Source organism: Nematostella vectensis, chromosome 3, assembly GCF_932526225.1.
Source record: "Nematostella vectensis chromosome 3, jaNemVect1.1, whole genome shotgun sequence".
Taxonomy (NCBI): Eukaryota; Metazoa; Cnidaria; class Anthozoa; order Actiniaria; family Edwardsiidae; genus Nematostella; species Nematostella vectensis.
The window spans coordinates 6,764,462-6,775,983 of record NC_064036.1 but is presented as its reverse complement, the minus strand read 5'-3'; the positions used below and the strand labels follow the sequence as shown (position 1 = coordinate 6,775,983).

At 41.1% G+C, this 11,522-nt stretch overlaps 1 protein-coding gene across 2 annotated transcripts; it reads left to right on the top strand.

Annotated features, from left to right (window-relative positions):
- The first annotated feature begins 1,770 nt into the window (after nucleotides 1–1,770).
- LOC5504066 lies at nucleotides 1,771–9,984 on the top strand. 2 transcript variants are annotated; one of them, XM_001624969.3, is made up of 5 exons: nucleotides 1,771–2,166; nucleotides 4,998–5,076; nucleotides 5,442–5,554; nucleotides 6,649–6,915; nucleotides 7,352–9,984. In XM_001624969.3, exons 1-5 carry the CDS (start codon nucleotides 2,089–2,091, stop codon nucleotides 9,215–9,217), a joined length of 2,403 nt encoding a protein of 800 aa, XP_001625019.2. In that variant the 5' UTR covers nucleotides 1,771–2,088; the 3' UTR covers nucleotides 9,218–9,984. The 2 variants fall into 2 exon arrangements, with proteins under 2 accessions (XP_001625019.2, XP_048580538.1); XM_048724581.1 differs by lacking the exon at nucleotides 4,998–5,076.
- Nucleotides 9,985–11,522: the final 1,538 nt, after the last annotated feature.

Genomic DNA, 11,522 nt, shown 5'->3' with positions numbered 1-11,522 from the left:
TCCGGGGTTCGATGAACGCCCTGAGCTTCCTATAGAGGTCGAGGGTCAATAAGAGATCCTCACGTTGGCTTCCTCGTCGTCGCGTTACCATAGTGACCTTTAGGTTTTCTTCTTCTTACGGATCTTTTTCACGAGTGCGGGAAGGATGATGGCCTTTTCCAAGTTGTTGTGGCCGTCGGCGTATCCGTAGTGGGGCTAGCGCTCCCGCGCGGTCCACTTTATACACCCTTCTAGCAAGCCGCATGGTGGTTGAGCGTGTATTTATTAAAAGATCTTCAAGAACGGGAAGTGGTCGCCGAGGAAGCCTTGCCCGCGTTGGCCTGGGTGGTGGTTGTAGAAGGGGGTGGCTTGGCCCAAGGGTCGGGGAACACCCCTCGCCCGACCTGCGAGGCGTCCCACCGTGGGCCTCGGGAGTACGGGCGTGGGGTGGGTAGGGGAAGCCCACCACGGCGGCGTGGGTGGCTTAACCACGACCCAGTTGTTTCACTTGTTTTTGGGCTTCTTCTAGGAAGGGCGAGGTGTTTTAGAAAAAGTACCCATGCCCCCCGTGCTGTGTGGGGTAGAATTTTTGTGTCCGCCAGCTCCGACCAAACTGCTCGAGGCGCAATTCGGGGGTGGTAGACCCGCACCCCGTTGGCGTGTGCTCACGGTGTGGGCGGCCCGCAGCGCTTGGTGGCCGATTTAGTTTTGATTTTCGTGGTGGTGGTGGTGGCCATGCGCGGCTTTCATTTTTTTTTCGTCCCGTCTCGTCTCGAGTCGGCTGTACTTTTTCGGCTTTTTGCGCGTGTGCTTGTTTCGGGCGGCCTACTCGCCGGTGGGGTTGGCTGCGGCACCCACGACCTTTTGGAGGGGTGTTTTTCGCCACCCCTTGGGGCTGGGGCGTTTTTTGTGGCGGGGCGGCGTTCCCCGTGATGTGTATTGGGGGGCGTTGAGGGGGGTGATCCCACTCTACACGGTCGCCATGGTGTTGGCTCGTGGTAGAGGTAGGCTAGACTGAGGGGTGAGGTGCCTTTATGGGTTTTTTCTTGCTTTCTCGGGGTTCCGCGTGGGGCGTTTTGCGCGGGCGGCGGCGGCATGGGTTGCGTTTCTTGGGCGTCAAGTCTTCGTCGCGGCAGTAGACCCGGGTGGGGAGTTCTGGTAGAAGGTGGGTGCGGAGGCGGCACCGGTTGGGCGTGGAGGGGTGGAAGTCGAAGTAAAGATTCCCCTGGGGTTGGCTCGTGGCGTGCTCAAAGGCCTCCATGACCTTTGGGACGCGGCCCGGGAACGCATGCATGGCCAATTGGCGCACAACATGTAAGTACCGCAAACCGACTTTTTCCGTTTTTTCCTTTTATTGACTCATTGATTTCACCGTTAAAAACAGCACCTAAAAATAAACAAACGCGAAGTGCGCGAACTTCGAGACATTCTCTCCTACAAAAAATCCCGCCCTGTTGAAGACAAAAAAAGGTTCGGAGAGGGCTCGGACTTGTCACGAACACTAAAGAGGCTATGGTTACACAGTACCTTTCAAATGTTTCGACAGTTGAAAACGATCGCTAGAGTTTTTAGACACGAGAAATAGAAATATAACAAGAGGCAACTAAAAATTTTGCTTTTTCGGAAGGCAGGAGACATTTCGGATTAAGGTTAGAAATATTTTATTCGCCGAGTTCAATATTCAACACAAATTCGGGATGCACTTTTGTTTATTTATTAAGAAATCGCTGACAAAATATCCTAATTACCGTGCCAGTACTTTACTCTCCCCAGTTTCCTTGACCGTATGAAATAACGCATGCGCACATACGATCTTCGGCCGCCATACTTTTCCGTTTCCGTTGAAAGATATTTGTGATTTTATATTACGATTCTACCGCTATATTTTATTTCATCACTCGTGTTTAGAGGTATGAATACGTAGATAGATGCTTGGGATATTGAGGCCAACATCTAGATACAAATGCTGTCAAATAACGGCAGATAAATAATAATCCTGTGAAGAGATTCATGCTTGGCAGATTTTTTACGTCATTCCTTGTCTATTTTCTAATACAATAACATTTCGATCAGAAGAACTTCGATTTTTTTACCAAAGCATCCAGTTCCATGCAGAAGAGCATGGACAGAAAAAGGCCTGGTAGTTGTCAGTCCAAGGGATATTTATCACAAGAGCAACCGAGATTGGTAAGTGCTTTTTCGAAGAAGGTAAACGAATGCACAACTTACGCACGCTCTTTGTCATGTACCTCGTGCATCTCAGAGCGTAAACCATCATAGACCCTTAAAAGTATTGTGAGGATAATGCATTGAGCGATGGTGATTGCAACTATTTAATGACAATAACACAGATTCATCGATCCATTAGAGCGGTGATAGATTTCAACGTTTGGATTCCTTTCAGATATTGAACATATGATGAAGTCTGTCTGATTCCCATTTGCTCTTATGATACATTTTTTTATCTCCCTATAGAAACTTTAATTCTTACACGAAATTCGTATTCATTTGCTCTTCGTAGTAGTGCTGTTCGTAAAACTGTTCGAAATATGGAGTATTTTAAGGTTGTTTCTTGCCCTATTTTTTAGATCTACTTGACCATCTTAGACTGCACTGTAGGTCCTTTGCTCCATCCTCTTTTTATTTCAACATGTCACCCTAAAATTTTTTCCACTTCATGAATATAATAAAGGTACACTTTATTACCTTACTCAGTAACTATATTTCTTTTGAAATTTTGTTTTTCCAACTGCCTAGATTTCAACTGTGTCGAGCTAAACAGTACGGATTGGCTGAAATCACCTTACCTAATACTTTGTTTTTTGTACCAACAATTATATTTGTGAAAAATTCCTGAGACACTTTTAAAGTCTAACATTTTCTGTATCATTTGCCTTAGGTATCTTTACGATTGATATTATTCTCTTTGAAAGTAATTTGATTTTGCACTCTAAACTGTGCCATGCACATGAAGTATAAATGTTGTATGTATGTATGACTTAAGCCCCGTGCAAACTGAGCCAACACCTGCCAGGTTTGCTGGCGAATTTTCGCTTGACTGACTATAGGACGAAGGAATTGTCAAAATGGGAAATGGACTTTCTGACATTTCCTTTGTCTTTTGGTCAGTCGAGCAAGAATTCGCCAGCAATGCTGGCGGGTGCTAGCGCAGTTTTTACAGGGCTTTATTGTATGTGAGCAACCGCAACATACTTTGACTGAATAAATCAGTTGATAGCTTTATTCATCTGTCTGATAAAAAGGCCAAGGGTCTTTACCTTATACAATGTACTTCTGACTCACTTTCTGCGAAGTGTATACTCTAAAAGAGTACTGCTGTAAATGAATACAAACAGTTTTAAAAAATTATAATTTTTTCTTTTATTAGGCAATTGATTTATACATGTAATGCTTGATACATATAAGATAAATGGAATGGAATGGAAAATGCATGTCATGTAGAAAAAAAAGGACCCCCGTCATAACTTTGTTATTGTTTCCATTGAATATTGGAAGGCATATAATGTGGTAAAACCTTGAAATACCCATCTAAAAACAAAGTTTAACTTTATTTTCCAAATTCAATTGAAATATCCCATTGGCTTCCTCAATGCGCATAATGTGATAAAATTTTGAAATAACCATCTAAAAACAAAGTTTAACTTTATTTTCCAATTTCATTTGAAATATCCCATTGGCTTCCTCAATGCGCATGTGATAAAATCTCGAAATAACCATCTAAAAACAAAGTTTAACTTTTTTCCAAATTCAGTCGAAAATATTCCATTGGCTTCTTCAAATCAGCCTATAGAAATGGATGCTTTTACACACAAGGTGCTTTTCTAGGATGACAAAATGGTGGCTGAAAGAGGCTGTTCAACGGTGATCAATCACTTATAATGATTCTAGTTATAAAAAAAGCTTCATCAAAATCTGCCCATCTAGCTGTATGTATGTAGTTGGTGTATAAAATTTTAAACTTCAAGTTGGGAATGCTATTATTTAGTATCAAGCAGGCAATCAACAGAAGATTGTTATATTCTTAAGTCCAAGACTATGCTTAATTATGATGCATGACTATTAACATAGCAAATCTTTATGGGGCATATATGCTTGTCCTAAAAAAATATAATAAAATGTGAAACATTATGTAATAAAACTGCATAAAATGTGCCTACTGTACAAGATAGAAAGGAGCTTATTTTTTTATGGAATGGATTCTATGCAAAGGGTTTACTGTTTGTGATTTAGTCTTTAAACGCATTGGCTCACAATTCCTTATGGTTTATTTTGGTAAATTTTAGTAATTTTTTTAATTGAACATGGTTAAATCATATGTGATACATTGTGTTTAGATGTTTTTTTTTGTGATTATTGATAAAAATAACAAATGCGTGGTTGACTTGGGCTCTTCAATCAAATTTTGCTGCAAGTTTTATTCTTTGCGATTAGTGCTTCCCTTCTTAAAAAAAATAATTTGAAAAAATTATGTTTGTTATGTTATTAAATTTGTTATAAAAAAATTTAAATAAACTGCAAGCTTACAAAAAATCATATTGAATATACACCTATTTCAAAAAATGTTGTCAGTGCAAATGGCAAATGGCAGTTCTAAGCCGAGAGGTGTTTATGGGGACTAATTATTGGTAAAGATAAAGGTGTTGAATAAAGTGCAGCAATGTCAGTGCAAGGCATTGATGACCAAAGATAATTGTATGATTTTTCCATATTGTTTTTGTTAGTGTTTTGCATGCCTTAAATAGTTCAACAGGAAATCAAAGGCTCTGTGAGCCAACCCGTAAATGCAAATGTATTTTCCTAGTCATTTTCGTGTATGCATAAAAGAACAAAGCATGCTAAGAGTACATAAAAATGTCCTTATATCTTTTTTCTCTTCCTTCAGTCATACTGTAGAACTGCCATTGGTCAATCACCGTTTTCTGTTTCGCACTGACAAGTTTCTGTGAAATAGGATTTTAAACACCAGAAAAGTAATCAAGTTTTTTTTCTTGAAACAGAACTCTCAAGTTCATTCCAAAGATGGAGCATCATCAAAGTGGACAATGAACTCTAATATAGATCTTAATCAGAATAAAGGTAATGAGTATTATTGTTAAGATATTGCACAGAAATAGAAAGCCATTTGCTGAATCCTTATTGTCCCTGGCTTCACTCGTCACTTGTGAAGCAATCAATTCAGAGCCATTTGCCATTGCGTAGTTTTCTTCCATTGGCACGCACAAAAAGCTATGTATTACATTTGATATACTACAAGTTTCTGAAGGTGTACTGTAGTTAAGTAGTTTTACCAGCCTAAAAAGATAAATGTGTGGTGGTGGGAGGTATAAATAGTGCATGTCAGTAGTTTGATTTTCTTATGTCCATATTAGAATGTGTAACCTACTACAGCTACTATGTTTTCATTCAATATTAATAGTAGTTTTATATTCTTACATTTTTAGTGATGACCTCTTCAGTATATCTGCCTTCTCTCAAAGTGCCTCTGGTCTGCCTTCTTCCATCTGACATGCCTGTTAATGCGCAGAAACAGCTCTGCGCCCTACTCAGGAGCAAGGTATTTTTTCCCTTACCCCAACAACATCTCTAGAGCTGGCAGAGCCCCACAAGTGTGATAGACAGAGAAAGAAAGATTGATATTTTATTTTACAATTATTGATAAAATATTTATTTTAATGTTTATCTGACTAATAATCTCGCATCACCCTACCCAGGTTTACAAAATTGCTCGGATTACAAAAATAGCAAAATGTTAGGTTTGAGGAATCCTTGTGATCATCGAAACTATTGAATTTTATTTGTATTAATTATACTATAAGAAAATATTTGACAAAAATGTTTATAAGCAATATTAATTGTTTATGCTTTTCATTCATGAGAAATAAACATTTAAAAAAAAAACCTGGGTGTAAAACTTGGCTGTTCAGTTCGACGTCTGAATCAATTTCATTCCTTATAACATTTTACTTATAGTGGTCTAGCAAAACAAAAGCATAGATAAGATTTCAAATTCACAGAGCTTTGAGAAGTGACTTTTATTTTCTTGGCCTTGCAAAAGGGATCAAATCGAGGGTATCCTTTCCTGTTTTGGCGGGAAAATCTAAAAAAGCGCACTAACGTTAAATTCGTTAAAATTCGACAATACCAAACAAATATTGACAAGAGACAAAAAAAGAAGCAAAAACAAAAAATTGATGCACAGACTAAAAATGTTTGCTAAATTTTGCAGGTTTATTTCGTACGGTTGAATAATCAGTCGACTACATGGTACAAAATAGAGGTGGCTGGAACACTTGTAACCACAAATAATTTTCGGCAATAACAAAAAAAATATGAAGACGGGAACTAGTATATCTACATATTTTCTCGTGTATTCTGAGTACACGCCACTCAGTGTCACTGGCATTCTGTCCGTCTAGCAACATTTTGTTGCAATATGAACTATTTTTATAAAATAAAAGGCATTTGACTAACCAGGCGATACATCGCGCGCAGAGGATAATTAGGGCGATTAGCGCGTGCGCAAGTATTATGACGAGACAATTAATACCATCACTCGTCATTTAGAATCCAAAGGAAAACCCTCTGCGCCAAAAATCAGACTAGTACAGGAAGCAACCACGTTTTGATACTTGTTTTTTTTTTCTTTAGAGCGCAGCTGCGACAGCTAAATACGAAAACCTCAACAATATTTGCAACACCGAGAAGAACATCTTAGGCACAAAAACACAGGAGCTGTTGCAGCCTCCCACACAAGACGTGGGCATGGACTGTGACAGTCTACTAAACTCGTATACTTCGCCTAAAAGCTCTGGTTCGGTGGAGAACCCGAAGAAAACCTCTGTCCCGACACTTGACGAGGAGCTGCGCGTCCCGCCAACTCCACCACCTGAAGATGGCAGCGCCATTATGGGCGAGGTACAGAATCAGCACATAAACAACATTTACGACGGCTAATCACGCCGGCGCTACATGCAGCTGTACAATACCGAGTCTCACAAAGCATATCGGTATATGTATCGGGTAACAATCAAATAATCGTTAATAAATTTTCATACTTCAGTCACAGATAGCTATTTTTGTTTAACTGCATTGCCTAACACATATCAGAAGAACGCACCTGATGTCGAAACCCGATGTCCAGCGAAAGAAAATATATTTTACCGGATTTTCATCCGCTCGCTTGTACTTCAATGTTGGCACGCCATGTTAGGTGCTGTTAAGTAGCGACATCATCAGTGTCTCGGGATAAATCGAGCGTAGCCGTAGCTTATGCTGGCGCTGTAAACACAGGGCCCAACACTCCATAGCCACATTGATCTACCCAAACTTACCAGGCTAATTTGATTTACAGGATTCTACAGAGCCTGACTGCAAGTCACAGAGCGATGGCAGTCTTATCGGGTCGCCATCTTTCTTGCCGCTGCTCAGTAATGAAACGAGCCCAATTTGGTGCCTCCAACAGCCTGTTGTGGTCTTGAAGAGTATTTCTCCTTCATTAGATTACTTTAGTAAACCTGACACATCATTATTATTGGAAACGGAGAAGCAGGCGAGAGCAGAGGGGCACTATCCTGTTGTTAATAAGTACTTGTCTTCGCCGCAATGTTCTGTTATTGAAGAGCCGTCTAAGGTGACGAAAGAAAACATGCTGCCGTCTCAAGCAAGTCAAGAGGCCAGTGACCGAGCCCGAGAAAAGGGATTGGTTCTATATAAGCCTCTCGGGGAAGCCACTACGCCAGTTTACCGTTCTATACGAAATTGTCATCTGACAGGGAGCTCTGAGATGCCGAGAAGGCAAGGAGATGAAACAAACTCCGCTGTTCTGCCGACAGTTAGACGAACACTCATTTCAACCAATGAGATTGAAATGGCATGTCCCCTCGAATCATCAGACCGCAGGCTACAACTTGAGAATGGAACCACATGTTCTTGGCCTAAGCCATTAGACCTTCAGACATCAGAGATTCCGCCCGAATCATCAGTTCATCAGGCACAAGGCGGGTCTGCAAACACGTATTCTCCACCCAGGCAGAATTCTATGTCTTCCGTTTCTGTTGTTGCATGCAAACGTTTAGACGATTTACCTTTGGAAACATCAGACACGTCAGGGACTTCACACGACAAAGACTCAAATTTATCAATCACGCTGTCCTCCGCCTCTAATTTGCTTGTCACATTGGAGCGCACAGAAGATTTAGACCAACTTGAAACGGCATGTTCTCCGTCCATGTCAGAATCAAGTGCGTCAACAAATTCGGTCTGCCACACTGCGACTGCTGCAAAACCAAACGAGGCTAGAATTCCATGCTCTTCGCCAGATATAAGTGCTTCAAGACACCCGTTGTCTCCTGTCTCCAAATTGGTTGTCGTCTGTGAACGTTTGCTTGTTGCTCAACAAGGTCAAAAAGGAATTCCACGTCCTTCCCCAGCAAAATCGACTGGAGTCTCGTGTTTTCCGCCCAAGCATGACAGGAGTATCTTAAGACCACCGATGTCCCCAACCTCTAAACTAATCGTCGCATGCGAACGCCTTAAAGGTTTGCCTTACGTGAATGAGAAGATGCGCGCTTCTATTGAGGAATTTTTACGCAAGTACAACCTTTCACGAAGAACAGAGAGTAAAGGTTACGCGGGAAATCTGGAAGAGTATGATAAAAATACCAAGTCGTATAATGTTCTTGAAAGAACCGGACACACCTGTATCCCTCCCAGCAGAAGCAACATTGATCAGATGATGGCAGAACACAACTACGCATCTTCCGGGACGAAGAGAATATCTCCGTTGTTAGATGCAAAGGTCACGTTTGAGCGACTTTCCCTGAATAATTTGAATATCCTAACAGTATCAGACAGTTACATGTCCTTACTAAAGAAGAAAGCTTTAAAAGCGGCTCGCATGAAGACTTATCGAAGAAGAAAGACGATTGAGCAGAATAGAAAACGCAAAGCGAGTGTGGCAGAAGATGACCATCAGTCAAAGCGTCGTAAACTCAGTAAGAGCAAAAAAGAGAAGGGTGAAATGGAAAAGAGACCGAAGAAGGCAAGGATTCCAATCCACTACCGCAACTACCAACCGTGGCAGATCAAGACCATCCCTACCTTAAAGATGCGCTATAAAGTCTCTTTCGCACTGTGGCCGGAGAGGTACTCGAATGCCCTGGCACGAATCAACCAACGACTTACAAATCAGAACAGCTTTTGGAACAGTATTAGGTGAGATGTCATCCTCACGTTAAAGAGGCGCTGCAAACTCATTCGCACTACGGCCGGAGATATGCGTTGGCACGAATCGCAAATCAAAACAGTGTCAGGTGAGGTCCACCCAAGAATCGCAAATGACAAAAAGGTGTAGGTGGGGTCCAATACTGACGTTAATCTCTAACCTGACAGTATTGGGCCTGTTCACACAGATAAAAAACCAAGTCAGTACATGTAAAGACGCTTCAATGAAAATGCATATTAACTCATTCAAAGTTTTTGGGAATAGGGTTACAAATAGAAGAGCAAAAATATATTATAAAAGACATTTCCAATTATAAAACCAAGAGATATTTAACAGTAGATCGGGTTGGCTGTTGTTTGGGGAAGCGTTTTAGTTCTGCAAAAAGTAAGAGATGATATGTGGGTGCACTGGCTTGACGTTATCACCAGCCGTGACCGAAAAATAGGGAAAAATGAATATTTCCTTTCACCTAGTCTGCCTTTTAAGGTTGCGTAAAAAGAAAGTATATTTTTAACAGCAACAACAAAAAAAATTATAAAGTTTGTAAATTAAAAAAACAATCGTTCTGCTTGCATTTTTTTTTAGGAATTTTATTTAATATTTGAATCCCTATCCAGTTTTACTCATATATTAGGTTTGATTATAGTTGCAGCTGAATCATATATATATATATATATTTTATTTATAAAAAGATGCATTTATGTGGCTTGCATGCCTTGGACTTCTAATGCCTTGATGATAATAAAGATTTGTTATTTCAAGATCTGAATTGTTAGTTCAACAATGTTGTGATTTTTGCCTGTTTGCCCACCGTGTTGTATGACGTGTTAGACCTGCGAAACTCGTAACATAGCCAAGCAGCCGGCGCTGTGTCACGTTTTAGTTCTCGAGATGTAAAATGCTCGACACAGTGGCGACTGTTAGCAGTCTACATGTAACATTGCTGGAGCTGTTTTTGCATCGGGTTAGAACGGTAGGATTTCCTTGGTTCACGTAGTATTGATGGTCTTTTTTATTCTGCGTGATGTGCTAATTTGTATGAATCAAGGGGAGAAAAGGACAGGGGGCGTAGCTTTATTGAGATGGGGCTTTTTGGAATCTTTGCTTTGCCTTAGAAGGAGAGCTTTAACGCTCAATAGATAACATAGTGACTGTTGAAGGATTGCACCGTCGCCTCATACTATTTCGGCTTTGGCATTGATGTTTTACACAAAGGGGTACCGTAGTACGTAGAATGCAGTAAGAGAGGGTGGTTGGGTCTTTGTTTTCGAGTCTGTCTGACCTGTTTAGACAAGTAGAGTTGAAGGACGGAGAAATCACTAACAGGTACTCTGTGCCCATTCTCATCAAAAGATCTCAAATCCGTTGTTTTCACCAAAATGCACATTACCAATGTAAAAGATATCTTGAAGAACAAACCACTGCTGGCAAAGCTTTCTTCTTTTCTTCTATCAGTTCATTTGTCTGTACTAAAGGAACGCGAAATAACAGAGACTCGACACGGATTAGTGAATTGAAACAAACAGGAAGAAAGCTCTGCTAGCAGAAGTAGAAGAAGAACAACTATCTTTGAGTTGATGGAGCTAGAGAAAGTCCGCCAACCCTCCATATAACCTGTGCTCCTTACTAACACAGACATTCAAATCCAGGTATCAACACCCTCCCTGCTTAACCCCACCTTCCCTCTGGACCTCGACTTTACTTTTCCACCTACCAGGGGCGGATCTAGCCTCTCAAGGAGGGTGTTTTTTTAGGCCCAGTGACAAAGGTTGGGGGAGGTTATTATTATTTATTATTTGATATATTTGGTTTTCTGGCAACCTATAGAGGGGGGGGGGGGGGGTTAAAACCCCTAAACCCTCCCCCTAGATCGGCTACAGCCTACCAACAAACTTACTCCCTCCCTTACCTCGAAGCTTGTAAACTATTGCTGCTGCATTCTTGTATATCTACCTCCTCCCTTACAACATTGGTCGTGTCTTGATAAGCCGCCATTGTCAATCGACACACCCTTCCCTACCACTTGTACTTCTTTCATCTGACGTGATAGAAATACAGGTGGCAGACACAGGTATGTCACGCAACTCTTCTCGTCTGGTCTCCAGTACTTGGCCCACTGAGCTATTTTGATAGTAATCGTCGTCTTCTATAGCCCATTCCCCAATTAGTCGATCCACTGAGCTAGTCAGTAGTCAGTAGTTTTCCTGTGATTGTTACTAATCGTCTTTCTTATCTATGGTATCTCCAGTCCTCAAGTAGTTGATCCACTGAGCTTGTACCTAGTCAATGGTTTTTCTGT